The following is a 23,795-nucleotide window of genomic DNA, read 5'->3' as shown; positions in this document are numbered from 1 at the left end:
CATCATTTGTAATTAATTTCTTCCTGCTGGTGGCCTTTAGATCACAACTTTTGAGCTCTGCCTATAGCCTGCATTAATCCTTATGGATTAACAACCAACATTTACCTCACAGAATTCATACAGACCTAGATGACAATGTGCATCGCCCACAGTAGCTCTTGGGCGCACTACCTCTGTGAGACATGGTAGAGATGCACTGTAGGACGTTTTTCTTTACTTTCTGTATTTTGGGGGAAGCAGCCCAGAGTTCAGTTTGACCTCAATGACAGAGAGCGAGAGCGAGAGAGAGACAGACTGAAGAAGTTGCAGAGCGGAGGGAGGGAGAGAGAGTGTGTCAGATGTGTGGACGTGGCTTCCTTCTCCCTCCCTTTCTGCTCTACAGCGAAGCATCCTCCTCCAACTATCTTATGTGCTCTCCAAACCAGAGCAAGGCCTTCAATTAACAGTTTATTTTTGCACAAAGGGAGAAAGAGAATGTGCCTGTGACGGTTGTCAACCAAACTCTCTCTCTATCGGTCACAGGATCTCTCAGGATCGACCCGGAAATTCCTTCCTAATGTTCTTTCAGATTACACTGATTCTGACTCCCTCTGCCACAGCCATGCCTCCAGTGCCTGGTTTTAATTACAGGTGGCAGCAGAGTGCCATTAATTGAACATTTACTTCTGCATTTCACAGATACAGAAACGCACACAAAGAACAAAAGCCACAGATACATTTGCACACCCTTATAACCACATCGTGGTCCTCAAGGGCCACAATCCAGCTAGGTTTTCTGTATTCCCAGGCAGAAAAGAGGGCAAGTGGAAATCAAAGTGGAAGAGTTGTCTGACTGGAAGGTCAGAAAGGCTGGTCGTATTGCCGCCCTTGAGTTATGACAGTAAACTGTGTATGGTGGATGCGTGTGTGTGTGTGTGTGTGTGTGTGTGTGTGTGTGTGTCTGTGTGTCTTGTGATGGAATGGTGAAATGTCCTGACTCTTTTTGCTGTAACTCAGGTGGCCCCTCCTGTGATGTAAATGGGATGTAGGACAACATTGATGTCAGCTAACCTGCTCCAGCCCTACGACAGGAGCCTAGAGTTCATCACCAGCGTCAGCAGTAAATATAAAATGCGTTTTTAGTGAATTTCCCCAAACCAAGAAAAACCCATGAGGTTAGCTTGACATTTGTTGAAACCTTTAAGGAGCCAGAAGAGCAATTGTGACAAAAGTGTCCATGTTGGATTAGAGTTTTCAGCAAGAAAAAGACTTATTCTGGTAGTGTTTTGTAGAAAAGTGATTTGCTGGTCCAACCTTAACGGAGCCTCCTTTAAAATAACAAGCTTACTAGACACATACATTAAGTTATTTAAGGTACAGAGAATAGTCACGTCATCAAATGCTATTAAAGTTCACAGCTCTCTCTCGCTCACACACACACACACATATGCACAGCTGGCACCTATGATTATTAGGTGGGAACCTGCCATTCTTACTGTAGTAAATGATTATTAGAGGAAGGGTCCTCTTCAGGAACCTACAGACGTATCGCACATGCAACACATGCACATGCAAGCTTTGCATTAAAACCCCAACTCTGCACTCCTCGGGTCTTTGCCAGTAGCCATAACTTCAAACAGCAAATAGCTTCCGTTTATAAAGAGCTCATAACACCTAAACCCGCACACACACACACACACACACGCAGACACACACACGCACACACACACTGCTGAGTCTCTGAAAGGCAATAATGAGAAAGCAAGCAAGAAGGCAAGCCCTTTTCATCCTCTCACACACACACACGCACACACAGTCTTGCTGTGTGTGATGACAGACAGCTGTGTGTTCAGTTTTTACAACAGTAGATCAAAGAAGTTGCTACAGTACAGTTTAGCAGATTTAAAATGGAGGAAATTCACCTTCATTCGCTGCAAGACAACTACCGCTTTTAACTTAGCTGCCACTTCAACAGCTCCTCAGCTGTTGTTGTTTGAGTCCTGATATGTTTGCGTACATTTTCATCTCCTCCTGTGCATCAGAATGAGTGCACAGTTATGGAATTCCACTTGATTCCACTTTTCTGCTGGAAATTGGAAACATTGTGAATCGTGGAGTCAGTTTAAGCAACCCTGTGTGTGTGTGTGTGTGTGTGTGTGTGTGTGTGTGTGTGTGTGTGTGTGTGTGTGTGTGTGTGTGTGTGTGTGTGGTTACAGTAATGGCAGTTCCACCCTGGAGTCAGTCTCTCTTGTAACTGACCACAATGTGCATTCAAACCAGACAGACAGTCGGACAGCAAAGGGACAGTCAGACAATCGCAGAGGCAGAAATACAGTCAGAATACAGCGTCAAGTAATGACTGCTTCTATTTATGGCTGCTTGGATAACTTCCTTCCATCCAGGACACACACACACACACACCCTTTTTCTCCTCCATCTGCTCATGAATCTCTTTAATCCTCTCTTTTGTCTTTCTGTTGTCTTCTCTCCTTCCTCTCACCTTCATCCAAACTTGTCCTCTGCTCTTCACCACGCTTTAGGTGCAAAAGAAGCCTTCCAGCTTTACATTAGCATGTTAACATTAGCATGAGAGATGCCAACTAGTGTGATATTCTTGATGATTCGCTGCATCTCAGGATTGTTGTGGCTCGACTTCCGGTCACACGCGTGACAGAAACAAAACGTAATCAGCTGTTGAATTTGTGACAAACAAAGAGTCCTGAGTTTCCTGTTAACCGTTCAGTATTGCAGTTATCTGCTCTACAGATAAGGAAGGAAGGAACTTATGTTTAAATAAATAAATCCTTATCGTGGTTTGAGCATCATGTGCACCAGAAAGGTTTAGCACCAGGTTATAATTTTAATTTGAATAAAGGAAACTAAATCCCAAATTATAAGCATAAAACTACACTTTAAAGGACATATGGCTGTACAATCTACACACCGGACGAGGCAGGAAAGAAACAAGACGATTTTTCCCACAGATAATTAAACTTTTCCAAAATAGGGCTGAATGGAGTCTGTGATAATAAACTCTCAAATGTAGAATTACCCCTCGTTTCCACCTCCACTCTAGTCTGCCTGATAGGTGGAGATAAAATTACACTTTTAATTACAGCAGATTGGCGGTGGGCCTTTATGATACCCCTGACATGTGAGGCCTTTTCTGTTAAAACAGGCTGTGTGTAGCTGTGATTTACTGCCGTATTTCCTCCTTTCCACAAGTCGTCTTCCATTCCTCCACCCCACTGCTTGCTGTCAGCTTTCTTGCTCCTCCCAACAGTCTTCCACCTTCCTCCTCTTCTGTTTCTAACGGCAGTCACGGCCCAGAGTGAGGAAGAGCAGGTCGCGGGGCATCTGGAAAATACATAAAAAACTCCAATCTCACCCCCCACCTCTGTCATAAATACCCAGATTGACAGCAGCTGGTCACCTGCTTGAATGAAAGCAGCGCTACAGACGCTGAATTGGAGTTTGTGACAGCAGAATTGTGCTTGTAGTTTGTGTTGTTTGAGAGCAATGAGAGAGATTATTGCTACATGGGTTCTATTATTATTTTGGATGTATGTTGCCTTTAATATATATCCAATTACAGCACACATATTCTTTTTTGTTTTCATATTCTCACTCCCCACCTCTGATGATGAAATGTAGTCAGGAGCATTGTGGCTTCTTGAGAGTCTTCAGACTCTTCCGTGAAAATCTGCAGCAAATCCCAAGTCCATGTCCGTAATATGGCCCTTTTAAGTGAGGGATAAGGTCAACCCTCAGGTGTAAATACATACATGGCAGGTTGATTTATTTCCTTTTTTTAAGAAAACAAGGATACTTCAGAGTCTGGTTTTACTGCAGCATTGGCTGTTGTGTAAGTTTACACAAAACTGATCACTGAAATTTTTATATGTTTCCGAGGGAAGTTACCATTATCCCAACAAGTATCGGCAAAAGGGTCGTCAGCCCGAACACCTTGTGGCACGGCTCTACGGTGGATGCAGATGGTGGCGCGGCCTTTAAAACTTGTTAAGTCCTGATCAGTGTTATTAGGCCGAGCGGAGCGATTACTGTTATTAGCCTGAGCTCTTCAACCCATCATTTCAAAAAGCTTTGCATTTCTCGAATTCTAACACGAGCCCCGGTCCTGCACCCGTTAGCATGGCTGGAGTTGCATCAGAGCATTTAGGGGTGTTTCAGACCTCTGTTCAATCCTCCTGCAGAACAACTCACACATGCTGGTGGCCTCCAACTAATTACCGCATAAGGCCTTCGAAATAAGCCCTTTGTTTGGCCAATTGATATGTCTACAATGTCTAAAGAGCGTGCTAAGTTTTATGTAATAAAGGGCTTATGAGAAGAACCAAGGGGATCCATTTTTGTTGAAGGGGAGCTAGAGTCAGACATGTCATTTCAGAGCACCAGAGCCAAGCCTTGTTCTCAAGGTATCCAGCAAGTTCCACTGTAAACACTGCTTCAAACAATCATAAATTGTAATTTGTCTGGACCCATCATTTGTCATCCGGGAGACCAATATGATGGTTAATCGTCACTGGTGTGTTTCTATATGTTCCGTGATGTGACCTGGTCCCGGATGTCTGGAAAAAAACTGTTTTTGCTGAGAAAGTTGTGTTGTCGAGAGGTCATCGTAGTTGCAGAACAACTGATGAGTGTCATGTGACAGAGATAGTGATATTAAGAAGCAGAAGTAGCAATAACAACAACCGTTGGAGGAGCGCGTTATTTGCCCATTACTCCCAATGGAAGACGACGCACCACCATGGGAAAATATTCAAAGCATCGCACTGATGACTGTAATCTGTGCTCAGACACTAGCAGAAGCTTTCAGGATGGATGGATGGTAGAGGTCACTGTAAAATTTGTCCATCCAAATCCACAGCTCATTCACTTAGGTTTGCCTTTCTGCCTGAATGTGCATCATTACGCCAAACAGAACTAGCTTAAACTCGTCGAAATAAAAGTAATATTAATTTAACTCAAAGCATCTTTATTAAGACGGTGTCTGTTGCAATCAAAATTGTCTGTAGCACCGCAACACCTGGTAAGAAAACCTCCAATTTAACAAGAAGAACCAGGACCAGGTTAATATGGGGGGATCCGCTTGTTTATATTTAGTAAAGACACCTCTAATTAAACCAACGCCAACCTATGCGAAAGGCAACAGTTGCAGCTAATGCTAGCATCTACAGAAAATATGCATGAGGAAAGTTTCAAACTAGCCCCTAGATGTTCCCTCAATGTTCTTGTTTTCAGTCTTTATTCTCAAATATATAAAGGACTATTTATAGTAGAATATATATTTAGAACTATTTGGCGTACAAGTGCACACACATACACAGGCACATACATACACACACCACATGTGTCTTTTTTATCAGTCATTCATTTCATTTCAGGCTCTTCCTCCTCATGTAGTTCCATATCTTTACTCTCCGACTCTCTGCTGCCAATTAAACACTGAAAATTACATATCTGCTCTACAAATCACCAAATGACAGAGTCTGGAGCTATATGGCATTGTGATGTACATTTTAATTACATTTAACTTGTAGGTATGTGGCGTGTCTTGGCTGCTTCAGTCTCTAGGGGCAAAACCTACGTCTGAAAAAGTGCCAGAGATAGTTACCCAGAAATACTGTAGCAGCCAATTAACGCCTATTTACTGACGGTGTCGAGAGACTTTATGGAACCAGGCTCTTTGTCTAGATGTGTTGAATGAAAGAGACAATGTACACGATTCTAAACTCTTTAATTAAGGGCATCACTTCCATGAAAACAACCTTTGTTTCAGGCTTTATGAACAGAAGACACATTAGACCAAAATGTGGACAAAGCTGTTTTTATGCATCTATTTATTCCAACTGTTTTCACCTCCAGGAACTTCAATGATTGCAATGTAAAAAAAAAAAAAAAAAAAAAAAAGAATCTCTGGAAAACAGTTTAACACCCATTTTCATGGCTGATATTTACAAATAAGGGAAGTATATTCAGTTCCCCTCTGAAATATAATCGAGGTTTCAGCCGTCAGGAGGATTGAACGAGGCCTCATATCTGCAGATTTATCACTTTTATGTTGTTTAACTTTATCAGTAGCAGGAAGAGGAAAAAGACATGTGACTGATGATGATGGCTCAATGGTATGGCAGAATTAGATGAAAAAAGCGGTCCAAACTTCCAAACTTGGATCTGCAGTATGAAACGACTTTGATAAGCAATGCTGACCCGAATTCTTACCTTAGTGAGGGATCATGTGGTTAAATCGACAAGTGGAATTTAGATTTCAGAAAGAATGCACCTGAATGTGTGTGTGTGTGTGTGCGCGCGTGTGTGTGTGTGTGTGTGTGTGTGTGCAGTTCTCATTGGAGATTTAAGGCAGAGTGGGGGAATGATGAGGTGGCGCTTTCCGTCGTTTCTTCTTCTTTCTGTGTCAAATAGCATTCCAAAAAAAAGAAAAAAAACCAGGAACAGGCAGACACTTGGATAATGTGAAGGTATCCTCACTCCGTGTGTGTGTGTGTGTGTGTGTGACAGAGAGAGAGAGAGAGAGAATGACAGAGAAACACTCAGACAGACGGATAGAGAGGAGGAGTGAATTAGAGGCCTGCTTGGCCAGCGTCAGACTGTGCAACGTGTCTGCTGCTGGAGGATCAGATGGCAGAAAGCTGCTGCTCTGCGTCTCCCTGCAGCACCTCTGCTCCATAATGTCTACTTTCTGCTTAATTACAGCTCACCTGCAGCCTTGATGGCGCTGCGAAGAGCCTTTTGCTCTGTGGGGACAGAACTGCCTATATAATCCTTTATTTGGACTTGGAGGAGGGGGTGCACCTGTAAAAAAGGGCTTTTATTATTTAGAGCCAATAACAATCATAATGTGTGCAGACCCCACAATCGAAGAATTCCAAGGGAATGTCACTCGCGTTAAAGAACATCTGGTTGACTCATCACTTTTTAAACATACCGACAAATACAATTCCTGCTTCTTTATTTCCATCGTCTATTTTCATGGAGGGGTCGGTTTAATAAAATGTCTGTAGACACACTTGGGGCCTTTTCTTCCAGTGGGCACAAAGATGCTCATTAGCAAGCTTAGAGCCATTTCATTCACACTCTAAAGCTAGCATGTGTTAGCCAACAGAATTCTGTCCATGTTCCTGCAGCCATTAATCCAGGTCCTGACTGATGTCCTATCAATAGATCTAGTTTATCTACCTCTCTAGTGTGGGGTTAGTTTCCCTCTGGTCTCCACGGGAATGGTTCAAAGCTGTTGAACCAGAATGTATCTTTTGATTTCCTCCATTATCCCTCAAAAGTGACTTTAGTAGGTGTTTGTCATGTCAGACTTGTTTCCTATTATCAGTTATACTTAAGATGGACAACCTTCTACCAAAAGACCACCTTTGGAATTGGCTTTTATATTTCCTTGACACATTATTTGATAGGAAATAGTAGCATCTGTGTTCCATCTTTGAGAATCCTTAGAATTTCCTATTTCCTTCCTAATGTCAAGCCAACATTTTATTGGTGCTACCTAAATATGACAATGATTAGCATAAAGCCCCCCACTCCCGACCACACACACACACACACACACACACACCTGAAGCCAAATGCTGTGAACAGAACCCAACACAAGATAAGCTCAGCACACAAGCAAACCTCAGCACTTCCGAGCCTCCAGCCACGTTCACCACAGGCCCGAAAGTTTAGTGTAACACACCAAACCAAGACTGAAGCTGTAACAGGTGGAGATATGAGTGTGTGTGTGTGTGTGTGTGTGTGTGTGTGTGTGTGTGTGTAGGCCTGAAAACCTGCATCGAAAAGCAGACGAGCAGTCTACATTTCAATTGAAATGAGCGTTCTACCCGGGAAGTAGACCAGAACCAGAAATAAAATCTGGATTACACACGTATTGTTGGAGGAGGAGATCCTCGTCAGACCCTCTGATGTTCTTCAGGATCAGGTTTCCTTCTCGCTCAGCCCCCTCCCGGTCCCTCCAAACTCCAACCCTTCCACTGTGAAATTATGGAAGGAGGGACCTCCAGCCTGTTCTTTTCTTCATTTTCTCATGTTTTTTTTGCCTTTGAAGGAGGGGTCCATTCTTGTCTTCCCTAAACGTGAGCGGCAGCAGCTGGTTAATGAGGGTGCGTCCCCAGTAGGTCCAGTCCCCAGTACCTCCCAGTTCTTCAGCCTCTGATATAAAAACCCTGGTGGAAAGTGAGTGTAGGCAGTAGGGAGTTTTCTGCTGGGGTCAGGAGGACTGTGAACAGACAAGCGGACCCTGCCCCACACACCCGTGTATGATTGGAGTGTAGCAGAACAAGAAAACACCTTTTTCCTCTCTTGCCTCAAAGAGTCTACATGTCTAGTGGCATCTAGACATGTTCAGCTTTGTGGATTTGCGGCTGGCGCTGCTGCTCAGCGCAGCAGTGCTCCTGGTCAGGGCGCAGGGCGAGGATGACCGTAAGTTTCTTCACTGTTTACTGGATCTTCCCGACTTTTTTTTTTTTTTAAATTATTGTCCGCCTGCTGGGTTTTGAAAGTGGATCTTCTCTCTCCTTGGGTGGATGGCAGCTGAGCTCTTAGCAAGGAAAAAGTTTGAACTAGGAGTAGAAACTCTGATGTGTGCACCTCTTTTGTCTTGGGAGAAAATGATAAATACATAGATAGATAGATGGTCTCGTAGTGCGTAGTGGGCATCTTAGGAAGGCCCCTGTCTCGCTCTCTCTGTCTCTCTTATGAATGCCTGCTGCACCCCCAACCTCCCTGATGCATGCAGTCACTTCAGGTTTTTATGGCTCTTCTCCAGTACAGCCAGTCCATGCGTGTTTTCAAACATTTTGCACCTTAAAGAGCTCAAGTGTTTTAAGGAAATAAAGCACTAATTGGAGGGAAAAAAAGGCCTAATCTTGCCATTAAACTTGGGAAATCATAACTGTGCCTAACCCAATCTTGAACATGTAATAAAAGCTGCAGGGATTGTAGGTTTGACTGGAGAAATGGTGTGTAAAATATAAGAGATCTGCACATCGGATAGGCACTGATCCTTTGATGGGCCTGATTGGTAGAAGTGCCTGGAGCCAAGTGGTGAGTTGGCCAGGTGAGCAAGATGGAGACAAGTGGGAGGCGAGCAGGCGTAGTCATGTCAGCTGGAAACATTCCTCCTTTTCAGCCTTCTTTGCTCTCGGCAGAAGAGAATAAGGCTTTAGAGCACAAAGGCCACAAATGTTTTCCTCTTGTCCCAAAAAACAAAGACAGTCAGCTCTGGAGGCAGGAACAAGCCAAATCTCAGTTTTTCCAGATGTGCCTCCCGCCTGGAAAGCAGCCAACTGTCTGTCTGCTCAGCCTGTCTGTGTGTCAGATGCGGTTTTGGCCCTCTGGGCAGTCCCACAGCGCCACCCACCGACCGATCAGCAGAACTGCACGCACATCTGGACGCCACGTCCCACACATCGCCTCCCTTCTTCCCCAAACCCCCACCCTTGTTTCCACTTTCCCCTCCTTTTTTTGCATCCGCTAATTACAAACACATGCGGCCTTGCGGTTCCACCGACTGCTGCCAAACCTCCAGACTGCTTTTCCTTCTGAGCTCAGCACTGTGGCACGCTGGGAGATTTATACTTCCCCCCTAAAAGGAGCCTCAACGCAGCGTTTAGATTTGTTGGAGGGGTCCTCTGGAGGCAGCTTGGAAAGTCTGACTGTGAGGTCAGACCAGAGAAGGGAAATGTGACGAGGACGGGCCTTTTTCTTGAGACTTTCTTGTCTAATCTGGCATTCTCACATCTGACCGGAAGGGAAAGCGTTAGCTTTAGCCTAATGCTAAACTCGCTGAGTATCAAGTTAGAGTGGTAAAACAAACTCAATTATTGACACTATTTAACAACTTCTACGACACTTTAACTTTACTTTTATTTTGTGTGATATAATAGCCTACTCATTTTTGTATTCAATTGGTTTCTCATCTTACATTTGAGTTTACAAAGCAATAATTGATCTTTCTTCTGTGATTAATTTGCTGCCTGCCCCCCTAAGTTTGTATCTGTCGCCCCCTAAAGGTATTGGCGGTAGCTGCACCTTAGACGGCCAGGTGTTTGAGGACCGGCACGTATGGAAACCAGAGCCATGCCAGATCTGTGTGTGCGACAGCGGCACAGTCATGTGCGACGAGGTCATCTGCGAGGACACAACAGACTGCCCCAACCCAATTATTCCCGAAGATGAGTGCTGCCCCATCTGCCCCGACGACGGTATTTCCACACCCCTCGTTGCTCCAGTTGTCAGAGTCCAATTAAAATAACCTAAAAATGTAACAGCCACTAGCAATCAAAAAAACCCTTTTCCCTACTTTTCATTTTGAATTTACATTCAGTAAAGTGTGGAAGGGTTACAAGCACCCACTGCACCCACACATATGCCCACAGGAAATGCTGTGTACATGTTTTTATTTTTTCAATGATCAATATATGTGCTTGTCTTGTCTCTCTGTAGGCTTCCAAGAGCCTCAGGTTGAGGTAAATATATATCTTTTTTTAAATCAACTATTAATTTAATTAATCATAGTTAATTTTTCCGATAATTTGTTACCACTTCTGTAGACTGATCATTAATGATGGCTGTTTTTATTGGTTACGTAAGGCTAATCCTGGATCTACTCGTTTAGATTTATCATTAACTGTATAATTGTATCATACGGTGACAATATCAATCAAACATTTTTGTTCTCTACAGGGACCAACAGGACAGCGTGGACCCAGGGGAGACAGGGTAGGTCATCACCCTGTCATTGATGCTTGTACCGATAAATAACTGCCTGTTTTACTCGGTTACACTGAAGCATCAAGCATTTAAAAAAAATACATTTAATTCAAGCTTTTATGTGTGTGTATAGTTATTTTAAAAAATACAAGATGATAACTTACCCACAGCAGAGCAAAATGTGCACTAAACAATTGATAGTCTGGTTTGAAATCTTAATAAGTGTGTACAGAAAGTCTTCTTACCATCAAGAAACCATAAACCAAATTACATGCTTATTTTGGTTTTTTTAAAAATCAAAATAGATGAAACTCAGAAAGTGATCTTTTTGGAGCGGGCCTATCCTTTACTGAATGGTGGAAAGTATTTGGTAGAATCACAGAAATGAAAACTGAAGCAGATTATGAAGTAGAAACTTTTTAAAAATCACATTTCAGGCACTGGATCGGGCCTATAGACATATGGATGTATCTTCTTCCCTACTTTATGCCATAACTGTGCACATTTTATCTCTGCATGTTTATGTTAGCAACGTAGATGCTATTGTGAGCTCTACTCAAGTTGCTTAAAATCATGTCATTCATTGCAGAACAGAGTTTTTTAATGCCATCAACAGTTCTTACCTACTTCCTGTATCCATGTCACATGATTTAGCTCATCAATATGATCAATATTTAATAGTTTTCATAACTCTTGAGCCTGTCAGATGCACAAACAAATACAATATTTAGATCTGTTTGAAACATTTTATGTCTGCACATCATCAGATGTTGATGTTCTGAACCTAACTCTTGGATCTTTCCTACCTTCCTTTGCAGGGTCCTGCCGGCCTCCCTGGTAGGGATGGTATGCCCGGTCAGCCTGGATCTGTTGGCCCTCCTGGACCTCCTGGACCCCCTGGCCTTGGTGGAGTAAGTGGTTTTGTTAATGCATTTTTTTTATTCATTTATTTATCCAAGTAACCAGTTTTAGGTGTATTACTGAGCTCATAGATAAATAAGACCTTTCCAGCTGTTTATGAGGAGCTAGAAATTTCTTCTCTTACAACCAAAGTGACTACATTTTGGCAGAGTTTTGTGTTGTTAGTGGTTCTGAAGGTTATATAGGCTCAGACAGAGGCCAAAACAATCAGAGTGGCTAAATGAATTATTGTTCTATCACTACAAAACATAATTTAGCAGCTACACAAACCACCTTTTCTGTTTGTTGATGATAATGTTGTTGAATATTCCAGCACTGAAAAGTCAGTTTGGTTGTTTCAGACGCTACTTTAGCTAAATTGATCCGACACGTCTATCTTTCCTGTTTTGTGTAAACAAACATTACCACAACATAAGTTGTTTTATCAGTCGTGTCATAGGACTGCTGTTCTGAAAGCAGTGGTATTCCTGCATCCCTACTAGCAAACTAGGAATCAAAACAGCTTATCTTTAAAAAATAAAAAGACCAAATTCTACTTTGAAGAAAACAACAGTGATGCTGATGCTAAATTGCATCCGTTCACTGCAGCATTTTCAATACGCATCATCATTTAATGAAATTTGAGGTGATATCACCACACGTAAGGACAAACACAAAATGTCCTGCTTTGAAAATCGTGCAAATGTTTAGTGTTTAGAGATCTAAAGCTATTTGAGGCACCTTTTGAAGGGGTTTAGAGAGCCGTTGGAATATTTTCATTAGCAATTTTATGGAGAAGGAAATGGTTGCCGTACAACTTCGTATAAGTGAAATCTCATTTACTGTCCAGAGTCAAAGAATCTGATATTTTATGTCTGATATTTTCAGTCAGTAGTGTGTCACAGCTGGATTAAAAAAAAAAACCTTTCCTTGCTTTCCCCCAGAATTTCTCCCCTCAGATGTCTCATGGCTATGATGACAAATCATCTCCTGCCATGGCTGTGCCTGGACCCATGGTATGACACACACACACACACCAATCTGTCATCTGCATGTCAGCCATGGCTGTATGGTGACTGACCTTGTCCCTCTTTCATTGACAGGGCCCAATGGGACCTCGTGGACCCCCTGGACCTGCTGGTGCTAGTGTAAGTACATTTCTTCCCATTTTTGTCCCCCTTTTTGTCCCCATTCTGAGGTGAATGGTCACATAAACACGAATCAGATTATTTGTTGTGTGAGCACATTTAACCTCCTCATGTAGTTGTGTTTGTCACACCAAAAAAACCCCAAACATTTATATGTCAGAGCTACAAAGGGAGCTGGACACCTTTCAAAGGAAATCTGCGTAGCATGTGTGCAGCTCACACGTTAATCTTAATCTATAAAGGGCTCTTACACTTATGTAGTTGTAGTTCTGGATATAGTCGTCCAGTGTAAGTGTAAAAGTGACCATGTTTTTTTTGTCCTTTCTAACAGGGACCTCAGGGATTCACTGGCCCCCCTGGTGAGCCTGGTGAGGCCGGATCTGCTGTGAGTATAATCAATCTGCAAAATATCAACACTGTTCTAGCCACAGCAGAAAACATACGCACGGATAGTTTGTAACCTGCACTCACCTTACTGATGTGTTGTTTCTCTCTGCAGGGAGCCATGGGTCCCCGTGGCCCCCCAGGCCCTCCTGGAAAGAATGGCGAGGATGTGAGTTAATCCTCTCCCACTTCCTTTCTGTGGCTCAGATTAGACAGAACGCTGTTTTTATCATTCCGCTCTCTCTCTCTTTCTCTCAGGGCGAGTCTGGCAAACCAGGTCGTGGTGGTGAGCGTGGACCTGCTGGCCCACAGGTGCGCTGAGTGAGGCCGGAAATGAAATTCCAAATTACCAGGGAGCAAAATCAGAGCGGTGATAATAATTTGTGTCCTTTTTTTTTTCCACCTTTCCCCAGGGAGCCCGTGGTTTCCCAGGAACCCCCGGTCTGCCTGGCATCAAGGGACACAGAGTAAGACTTCTACCCCCCATGGACAGACCGCCGGTCGAGCTTCACGCATCGTGGACTGATAATGTCTGTCCATTTGTCTGTAGGGATTCAGTGGTCTGGATGGTGCTAAGGGAGACACCGGCCCTGCTGGACCCAAGGTGAATAGTGATCTATCGATGCCTCTCTTAAATTTCCCACAATGCCTTGTGTTTGTAACGGCAACACGGACATGCAGCCGCCATTGGTGGTGGTAGCCATGCGGCTAGTTGTAGCCATGACTCTAAATTACAGTGATCCAGGTGAGGGACTCATCAGCCGCTTTGCTTGTATGTTTAGGGAGAGGCTGGAGCCCCTGGTGAGAATGGAACCCCTGGTGCTATGGTGAGTTTGACGCTGCCTTCACCATTTCGCCACCTCCTCCATGCTAGGCTCGCTGTTGTCATGACTGATCCCTTTCTTCCTTGTCTCAGGGACCTCGTGGTCTGCCTGGTGAGAGAGGCCGCGCTGGTGCTCCTGGACCTGCTGTGAGTGAGCCCCTCCACGATATTAGCCTCTTAAATAGTCAATCAATGCAAAAATTGATCAGTCGTTTTTTCCTGTGTGCTGCAGGGAGCTCGTGGTAACGATGGTGCCGCTGGTGCTGCTGGACCTCCCGTAAGTCTTCAGTTTTATCCCCAAATCAAAGCTTAGCTCTAGTTGTGGAAGAACTTCTCACTTGTTTGCTGTAGTTATTCAGTCTTAACCTTTTCTTAATGTTTTTCTCAGGGTCCCACTGGCCCCGCTGGACCTGCAGGATTCCCCGGTGGCCCTGGAGCCAAGGTAATACCAATATTTTTAATCACCTCAATCTTTAAACATTGAATCAAACAATTCTCAGTTGAGGGATGAGGGACTAGTACCGTCAGCAGTGATATAAGATGAATAATCCGCATTTAGGCTTGTGAACATTCAACATTCTCTCAGACACGATTGCCTGACTGAACACTGGGCTTTGTTTTCTCTCCACACAGGGAGAGGCCGGAGCTCAGGGTGCTCGTGGAGGCGAAGGCCCCGCTGGAGCCCGTGGTGAACCTGGTAACCCTGGACCTGCTGGCCCAGCTGGACCTTCTGTGAGTATCAACGCCAATAACGCTTAGAGTGTTAGAAAATAGAGTGTTTTTAACACTCTATTTCTGCCTACAGGGTGCCCCTGGAAACGATGGAGCCGCTGGAGCTAAGGGAAACCCCGTGAGTATCTTTCTTGTACTCGCATCTATATATTTAGTTCATGTTGAGGTTTGACTGTATTTGGGACTCAGAAGCAGACACACCAGTCAGGCTGCTACCTCACAGTTGCCGTAGCTGCACGAACGTGACTGTGTTGTTGCTCCTCTTTGCTGCCACCTGCAGGGTGCTGCTGGAGTTGCTGGTGCTCCTGGATTCCCTGGACCCCGTGGACCCCCAGGACCTCAGGGTGCTGGTGGTGCCCCCGGACCTAAGGGAAACACTGTGAGTAAAGCACTATCAACCTTTGTACTGACATGGAATAATGTTTCATTATAATTTCATTTAATCACTTATTTAAAATGAATATTTACAATAGTTGTGGTTTGAGTTGTTGCTGCTTGCTTGAAATTTTGTTTCCCTCAGGGTGATGTCGGTGCCCCAGGAGCCAAGGGAGAGCCTGGTGCCAAGGGAGAGGCTGTAAGTGAAAGTTCATAGACGTTAGCATGCAGACATATTTGTTTTCTTGTGCCAATTTTAAGTGTGTGCTTGTGCCTCCTTCTGTGCTCTCCAGGGTGCCGCTGGAGTTCAAGGAGCCCCAGGACCTTCTGGTGAGGAGGGCAAGAGGGGAGCCAGAGGCGAGCCTGGTCCCGCTGGAGCCCGTGGATCTCCCGGAGAGAGAGTATGCATTTCAGCTAATTTTCACATTTTGCACAGCAATATTTACAGTCCAGCGTCTGGTGCACCTCTATAGAAAAGTGCCTATTTATTTTTGGAATGACTCCATTCCAGCATTCTGACTATTTATATCTGCCGGGAAGCCATCTACCCTAGATCTAGAAAACTACAGTATATTGCCAAAATAGTAACGCCCCCTACAGGCCAATAGATGCACATACACATATATAAATATATATATATCCAGATGTGAACTGTGCTGAAGCAACAAGTGGTCAAGTTTGTCTTGTAAGATTTCAATCATGTTTTAAGAATCATGATTCTGAACTCTCCTCCATTCTCTTTCCAGGGTGGTCCCGGTGGTCGTGGTTTCCCTGGTGCTGATGGCCCTGCTGGACCCAAAGTGAGTTAAACGCCATTCCCCTTAACGTTCTTAGATGCTTCATTTTAGTTTCGTCTTAACCGACACGTGTCTCTCGACTCTTTATATCGTAGGGAGCCACTGGTGAGCGCGGTGCTCCCGGCATTGGTGGACCTAAAGGTGCCACTGGTGAGAGTGGCCGCACTGGTGAGCCTGGCTTGCCCGGAGCTAAGGTGAGAATCTAAAAGACCTGTGTATTGCATAATTGTCAGCAGCTTCACCGATTTAATCCTGACATAAAACCCTCCTCTGACCTCTGACCTTCTCTATCTGAAGGGTATGACTGGCAGTCCTGGCAGCCCTGGACCCGATGGCAAAATGGGACCTGCTGTAAGTCTCATCAATCTCATCAAACTCATCAAAGCACGCATACTTTGGAATCAATTCTTTAATTCACCTTTGTAACAGGGTGCACCTGGTCAAGATGGTCGCCCTGGACCCCCTGGTTCCGTTGGAGCTAGAGGCCAGCCTGGAGTCATGGGATTCCCAGGACCCAAGGGAGCTGCTGTAAGTAAAGAATCAAAGCTTACACAAGATACAAGGGATCTGTGTGTTTCACAATACATTGTTGTGTGTGTTACTGAGATGTGAAAATGGTGCTGTTCTGTAGGGTGAGGCTGGAAAGACTGGTGAGAGAGGAGCAATGGGAGCCACTGGCGCTCCTGTAAGGACCATTTTAACTCTTCTACATTTTGCTGCATTTTGGAATCCTAAAAATCCCCAACCAACTTGTCTAAAACCCCCTCTGTTGTCTTGGCACGCAGGGTGCAGCTGGAAAGGACGGTGATGTTGGTGCTCCTGGTCCCGCTGGACCTGCTGTAAGTGGAGCAGATGCACTATTGTTCACAGTTCGGTGCAGTCCGCCCTGACAGTCCCACCTTTGTGCATTTGTAGGGCGTTCAAGGTGAGAGAGGAGAGCAGGGACCTGCTGGAGGACCTGGATTCCAGGGTCTTCCAGGACCCCAGGGTTCTACTGGTGAGACTGGCAAGCCTGGAGAGCAGGTACTGACTGAATGTGATCATCTGAGTATGAAACAAATGTGGTGTATGTAAATTTATTAATGACCTGCCTGTTGTAGGGTGTCCCAGGTGAGGCTGGAGCCCCAGGACCAGCTGGTTCAAGAGTAAGTAACTTATCACCTTATCAGCATCATTATCATCATCATTTACATTAGCCAGCAGGCTGCTGCAGGTGTATTTAATTAGAAGAGATGTTAAAACATTTATTCCCACAAGGTTCACTGATGTTAAGCTATTTTTTTGTTTGTTATAAAGCTAATAAATGTTAGCAGTAAATTAAAAGCTAGTTTTGCTCCCAAATGTAGGTTAGACCTGACTTTTGCTATTTTAAATCTGCACTTAAACTTCTCATGCGTAGCTTAGCAGCAACTGCCAACAGGTCAGCACGTGCTTCCCACACATAGAACCCTTGTAGCCCTTTAGCTTGGCCTAGCCTAGCCTGTTTTAGGCTTATGTCAGGCACAAAGAAAAAGGAAGAATATAGCCACCTTGAGTACACAGCAAGTTGTGCTTTAACAAATAAAAAGGTCTGTTTTCACTGAAATAGTCTTGTGACGTATGATCAGCCTTTAAATTGAGTGATCCACATTAATAGATTTCAAAGTTTCCCACTTTGACATGGCTGATCCATGTGTGCAGGGTGACAGAGGTTTCCCCGGTGAGCGCGGTGCACCTGGCGCTGCTGGACCCGCTGGTGGCCGCGGTTCCCCTGGACCTGCCGGAAATGATGGTGCTAAGGTAACACTTGATCATATTGAAGTTTTTTCAAATTATTATTAATCATCGTTGTTGGTGCTCTTACACAGCTTATTTATCAATTCCTGCTATTTAACTTCTTCCTCATTAGGGAGATTCTGGAGCTCCTGGTAACCCTGGTGCTCAAGGTCCTCCTGGAATGCAGGGAATGCCCGGTGAGCGTGGTGCCGCTGGTCTTCCAGGACTTAGGGGAGACAGAGTAAGTGGTCGCAATTTTATGCATCGCACTTCCAGTAGCTGACCTAAATTTTGTTACTGATGTGAGCTTATGGTGCTAATATCAAAAGAGCAGCTTCTAAGGAGATCCATTTCACTTTGCCTTAATATTCTTGGTTTTATAAACTCTCCGTGCTCCGGATAGTGTAGCACCACTCGGTGTGCTCTCACTGGAGCTTACACACTCTTTTTTTAAATAACCTAGGGTGATCAAGGACAGAAGGGTGTTGATGGTGCCCCCGGTAAGGATGGCCCCCGTGGTTTGACTGGAGCAATTGGACTTCCTGGACCAGCTGGTGCCTCTGGAGACAAGGGAGAGCCTGGCCCTGCTGGAGCTGTTGGACCTGCCGGAGCTCGTGGAGCCCCTGTGAGTAGTTTGGATTATGTTTGTAATCAGGAGCAGAAAGAGGGAGACATATGTGTGATTTTGGACCGATCTTTTCCTCTTTAGGGTGAGCGCGGAGAGGGTGGACCACCTGGACCTGCTGGATTTGCTGGACCTCCTGTAAGTCACTTATTTAGAAAGCCGTAATCTTCCTGCCTCTTGAAGCGGATTGAGGAATCCCCCGTATTTCTCTCTCTTCCTCATAGGGTGCTGAGGGACAGCCTGGTGCCAAGGGAGATGCTGGAGAGAATGGTGCTAAGGGAGACGCTGGTCCCTCCGGACCTGCTGGACCCACTGGTGCCCCTGGACCTCAGGTTTCTATATTTGCATATTAAAAGGACATAAAAGCACCAGTACTTGCTGGACTACAGGAATCATAGGCAGCTATGGTGAGTTTGGTGCCCCTGATTGACTTTGTTGTATATTCTTTCAGGGTCCCGTTGGAAACACTGGCCCCAAGGGATCTCGTGGACCCAGTGGACCTCCTGTAAGTTACTAAACTACTTCAACTCAGTTCTCCTGTAGATGTTGGTGTGGAGGCATCATGTTTTGTGTCTATCTCCTTAGGGTGCTACTGGATTCCCTGGTGCTGTTGGTAGAGTTGGACCTCCCGGCCCCTCTGTGAGTCCTGCACTAATGTTCTGTGTTCTGAGACTGGGCTAACCATTAGCAGCATGGTTAATTAGCTTTGTGTTATTGCACAAAAAGGGCAACCCTGGACCACCCGGACCCTCTGGACTTGCTGGCAAAGAAGGACCCAAAGGAAACCGTGGTGATACCGGACCTGCTGGTCGCACTGGTGAGATGGGTGCTGTTGGAGCCCCAGGACCTTCCGGAGAGAAGGGTAGCCCTGGTGCCGATGGTCCCTCTGTAAGTTGTGAATAAGGCCTCAAAAATATCTAATGTGTGATAGTCCACAGTCTTCCATGTCAATCTACCATTGACCCAATCAGCAGTCACCCATTTCTTAGTGAATGAGTTAAACTGTACAGAACATATAGTAATATACAGTATTTCTAAATACATTGTTTCTCTCTTTGTGCCCCTTTGCAGGGTGCTCCTGGTCTGCCTGGACCTCAGGGTATGGGTGGAGGCCGTGGTATTGTTGGTCTGCCTGGACAGAGAGGAGAGAGAGGTTTCCCTGGTTCCCCAGGACCTTCTGTAGGTTTCTTTTATTTTTTTATTTTTTTTACAAACTGTGTAATATTTGACCAATATATTGTGTTCTTTTTACTGATTCCATGCATGAATTGACCTTGCTTGTCCACAGGGAGAGACAGGAAAGCAGGGAGGAGTTGGTCCCGCTGGTGAGCGTGGACCTCCCGGACCCATGGGACCCCCCGGCCTGGCTGGACCCTCTGGTGAGCCTGGACGCGAGGTATGAAACAACACCTCTATCTGTAGACTATAGAGTTAAGCTGTCTACCTATTTTATTTAAATGTCAGTGAATAAAACCCCCTAACGCTTACATATCCAACATTCTCTCATTTCTTAGGGATCCCCTGGTAACGAGGGAGCAGCTGGTCGTGATGGAGCCGCTGGACCCAAGGTGAGTTCAAAGAAAATACTCACGATTCATCAGCACCAGATTGTTTCCTTACAGCAGAAATGAGTAAGGACTAGTTACATCTAATTTAGCTAGATAGCTAGTTATGTTGTAGTTTTATACAGCAATATAATAACACAGCTAACGGAGCTAAGATATAAAATGGGTTTTGTGTTTGTATCTCAGGGAGACCGTGGAGAGTCCGGCCCCGCTGGAGCTTCTGGTGCCCCTGGACCCCCTGGTGCCCCTGGACCCGTTGGACCCGCTGGAAAGAACGGTGACCGTGGAGAGACTGTGAGTGGCACCGCTTTAAAAACGTCACTTCCCTTTACTGGTCAAAAGACACTGTACAAGATTGGTCCTAGGATTCCTGTTCTATACTGAACTCATTCCTTTATGTTTCAGGGACCCGGTGGCCCTGCTGGTCCTGCTGGCCCTGCTGGACCTCGTGGCCCTGCTGTAAGTAAAACCATCATTTTCCAAGTAACTGTATCAAAGAATAAAATCAGATCTATTCTTTAAAACCATTTGTGCCACCTAATAGGGAGCTGCTGGACTTCGTGGAGACAAGGGAGAGAGTGGTGAGGCTGGAGAAAGAGGCATGAAGGGACACAGAGGATTTACTGGCCCACAAGGACCCCCTGGACCTGCTGTATGTGACTGCAAGCCTACACCAATACTGAGATGTAATGTACGCACAGTTCATCTCAAACATTTATTCTTGTTAAACCACAGGGAGCTCTTGGAGAGCAGGGACCTGCTGGTTCTGCTGGACCCGCTGGACCTAGAGTGAGTCAAAATCTTGTGCTCTAAGAACTTATTTTGTAATTCCATGTATGAGTGTCTCAGACTGTCTGGCGTGGAAGTATGATTAAAGTCTTTCTTTGTGTTGTTTACAGGGCCCCTCTGGTGCTGCTGGTTCTCCTGGTAAAGATGGTATGAGTGGCCTGCCCGGACCCACTGGACCTCCTGGACCCCGTGGACGTTCTGGAGAAATGGGACCTGCTGTAAATTCAATCTTTTCAACCATGAATACATCAATCTTCTGTTCTGTCCTCCAGTCACCGTGTATAATCGGTGACATTCTTGGTATGTAGCTCAGTTTCTTCTCCTCTTTTCCTCACTCATCTGACAGGGTCCTCCCGGACCTGCTGGACCCCCTGGAGCACCAGGTGCCTCTGGTGGTGGATTCGACCTTGGCTTCATCTCTCAGCCACAGGAGAAGGCCCCCGATCCCTACCGCATGTTCCGTGCTGATGACGCTAACGTTCTCCGTGACCGCGACCTTGAGGTGGACAGCACTCTGAAGAGCCTGAGCCAGCAGATCGAACAGATCCGCAGCCCCGATGGTACCCGCAAGAACCCTGCCAGAACCTGCCGTGACCTGAAGATGTGCCACCCAGACTGGAAGAGCGGTGAGTGAAAGCTCAGGGCGAAGCGATGACGTTCGGTGTCAGTGGATCTGCCCTTACATTAGTCTTCTGTGTCCTCCAGGCGAGTACTGGATTGACCCTGACCAGGGCTGCACTCAAGATGCCATCAAGGTCTTCTGCAACATGGACACAGGAGAGACCTGCGTGCGTCCCGCTCAGAGCGAGGTTGCCAAGAAGACCTGGTACCTCAGCAAGAACATGAAGGAGAAGAAGCACGTCTGGTTCGGCGAGGCTATGAACGACGGCTTCCAGGTAAAGACGTTCAACTGAAGCCTCCAAATGTAGCTCCCTGCGCTCCCATTTCAGTCACTCACCTCCACGTGTCTCCCCTTTCCTACCCAGTTCGAATATGGCAGCGAGGGCTCTCAGCCTGAGGATGTCAACATCCAGCTGACCTTCCTGCGTCTCATGTCCACTGAGGCCTCCCAGAACATCACCTACCACTGCAAGAACAGCGTCGCCTACATGGACGCTTCTGCCGGAAACCTCAAGAAGGCTCTGCTCCTCCAGGGCTCCAACGAAATCGAGATCAGAGCAGAGGGCAACAGCCGCTTCACCTACAGTGTCCTGGAGGACGGTTGCACGGTGAGGAAACTCTTGATAGAAACGTTAAGCTTCAATCGTGCTTAAGTCCCACAATTTGCTCTTGTGGATTTGGGATTTCCTGTTCCAGAACATATCAAATATAAAGCAGAGCGTAATAACAGCGAGGCCAAATCTCAACATCCCTTTGAAGCGCGGTAGTTTTGGAGCACTAGAAAGCAGAAGATCTTTTGAGGGTCAGTCCTAAATCTCCTGGTTCTTTTCCCTCCCAACAGTCACACACCGGTACATGGGGCAAGACAGTCATCGACTACAAGACATCGAAAACATCTCGCCTGCCCATCATTGATATCGCTCCTATGGATGTTGGTGCTCCAGACCAAGAGTTCGGCCTTGAAGTTGGACCCGTCTGCTTCTTGTAAAAAGAGAAATCTGGACTTGAAATTGTTGTTGTGTGCGTGCGTGTGTTTTATTTTTTTCTAGCAGTCATCTCTCTCTAAAAGAAGCCCCAAACAAAACATTTCACTAATGCCATTTGTTCTGAAAAAGCCCAACCCCTCGCTCCATTCGGCCGTTGTTTCAATGGTCCACTTTGCCTAAAGACCTGCATTTCAACAAGACGGCGACATGTCGCGTTCGGGACCACTAGTTTTTTTGTTTCTGACTCTGGGTTTTTTTTTTTTTTTTTTTCTACCATCACCAACACCAAGGATCCTCTAGAGAAGACATTGTTTCACTGACAACAAGAATATAATATATGCTTCTGTAAAGTGTAAAAAAAACAAATTGCCCCTCTTCAACCAGACACACCAGGCCTCTCTGGAGTTCTCAGAAACCACCTGACTTTTGTGTTTTCACACACCACTGCGGCGAGAAGAATGAAAGGACAGTCCCGACAGACAGAACTCAATTTCTTTGTACCACGTTTCAGGTGTTGATGAATAAACGGTGAAACTGACATGCCATGTTTGTCTCTGTTGTTCTCCCCTCCTCATCTGCTGAAGTCCTTGTCTGTTGTGGTCGCTTTCTTGTTGTTCAACTTTCCGCCACAGTTGTATTAAAACCACCAGCAGAGCAACATGGGTTTAAACCTCTTTTTTGACCAAAAAAATCTTATGGCTACCTCAGAAAAAGCAAGGAATTTCAGCTGTGCACAAAAGAGAACCCGGTGTTTGTAAAGCCTGCAGTGATGTTTCCAGGGGTGATGGAAGTTTAGCCGCACTAGCCAGAAGAGAAACAGCAAAAACTCCCGGTGCTATTACTTCGAGGTGTCCTGGTCGGACCGTGCGGCCGTACTGTTCTGTGTTGAGGCCGCACTGGTGCTGCCGGGCCCTCTTGGTGCTGATTTTCTTGGTGTCTGCTGAGACACACTTCTTCTATGGCCTTGGTAGTGGTGACGGTCACCTTTTTCTCCCAAATTCTACTCTCCACTCCCTTCATTCACATTCCTGTTGTTTGTTTCTTTGTGTGAGTTTTCTTGACGAAATTGCAACCAGATTTTTTTTTTCTTTAACGTTTAACAAAACAAATGCACAGAAAGAGAGCCAGCAGCAAAGAGTTTGTGTGAAGAGGCAGAATGAAAGACCCACAAAGGGGGGAAACACCAAGGATCTGTACCTATTTTGTATATGTATAATAAATTGAGATGTTTTTAATTATTTTGAATGCTGAAATAAAGCATGTTAAGTGGTCTAACATTGAATCCTGCCTAATTCCCTGACTGACTCTGTGACGAGCCCCCCCCCCCCTCCTTTTCCCCCAAAACTTGAATAGCAGCAACTGTTTTAAATTTGTTAGAGTGACTGATTGAGGAAAATAAATGTTCATTCTTTTCTCCCACGATTGGTCTGCATCTCATGGATATGGCGAGTGGTGATGTGGAGTGTGTGGTACAGAGCAATGCATGACTTCTTGTTTTAAGGCACTGCTGTTTCAGATTTGAATAAGCAAAACCTTCAGAAACTCTGATTCC

General features: G+C 45.3%; 1 protein-coding gene across 2 annotated transcripts; it reads left to right on the top strand.

Annotated features, from left to right (window-relative positions):
* Positions 1-8,203: 8,203 nt before the first annotated feature.
* Positions 8,204-23,518, top strand: LOC101076114 (collagen alpha-1(I) chain-like). 2 transcript variants are annotated; one of them, XM_003964272.3, is made up of 49 exons: positions 8,204-8,451; positions 10,044-10,235; positions 10,477-10,499; positions 10,717-10,752; positions 11,562-11,654; positions 12,588-12,659; positions 12,747-12,791; positions 13,123-13,176; positions 13,291-13,344; positions 13,434-13,487; positions 13,589-13,642; positions 13,726-13,779; positions 13,958-14,002; positions 14,092-14,145; positions 14,231-14,275; positions 14,387-14,440; positions 14,632-14,730; positions 14,804-14,848; positions 15,011-15,109; positions 15,251-15,304; positions 15,399-15,506; positions 15,852-15,905; positions 15,998-16,096; positions 16,200-16,253; positions 16,332-16,430; positions 16,534-16,587; positions 16,688-16,741; positions 16,818-16,925; positions 17,003-17,047; positions 17,583-17,681; positions 17,791-17,898; positions 18,121-18,282; positions 18,367-18,420; positions 18,507-18,614; positions 18,734-18,787; positions 18,868-18,921; positions 19,009-19,170; positions 19,354-19,461; positions 19,571-19,678; positions 19,797-19,850; positions 20,034-20,141; positions 20,253-20,306; positions 20,392-20,499; positions 20,583-20,636; positions 20,747-20,854; positions 20,983-21,262; positions 21,342-21,532; positions 21,623-21,865; positions 22,099-23,518. In XM_003964272.3, the coding sequence occupies exons 1-49, from the start codon at positions 8,370-8,372 to the stop codon at positions 22,243-22,245; spliced, it is 4,347 nt and encodes a 1,448-aa protein (XP_003964321.2). In that variant the 5' UTR covers positions 8,204-8,369; the 3' UTR covers positions 22,246-23,518. The 2 variants fall into 2 exon arrangements, with proteins under 2 accessions (XP_003964321.2, XP_029691900.1); XM_029836040.1 differs by lacking the exons at positions 13,958-14,002; positions 14,092-14,145; positions 14,231-14,275; ... (5 more) ...; positions 15,399-15,506; positions 15,852-15,905.
* Positions 23,519-23,795: the final 277 nt, after the last annotated feature.

This window comes from Takifugu rubripes, chromosome 5 (genome assembly GCF_901000725.2).
Source record: "Takifugu rubripes chromosome 5, fTakRub1.2, whole genome shotgun sequence".
Lineage (NCBI taxonomy): Eukaryota > Metazoa > Chordata > Actinopteri > Tetraodontiformes > Tetraodontidae > Takifugu > Takifugu rubripes.
The sequence above is the reverse complement of the archived record's forward strand: the minus strand, read 5'-3'. Positions and strand labels throughout refer to the sequence as shown.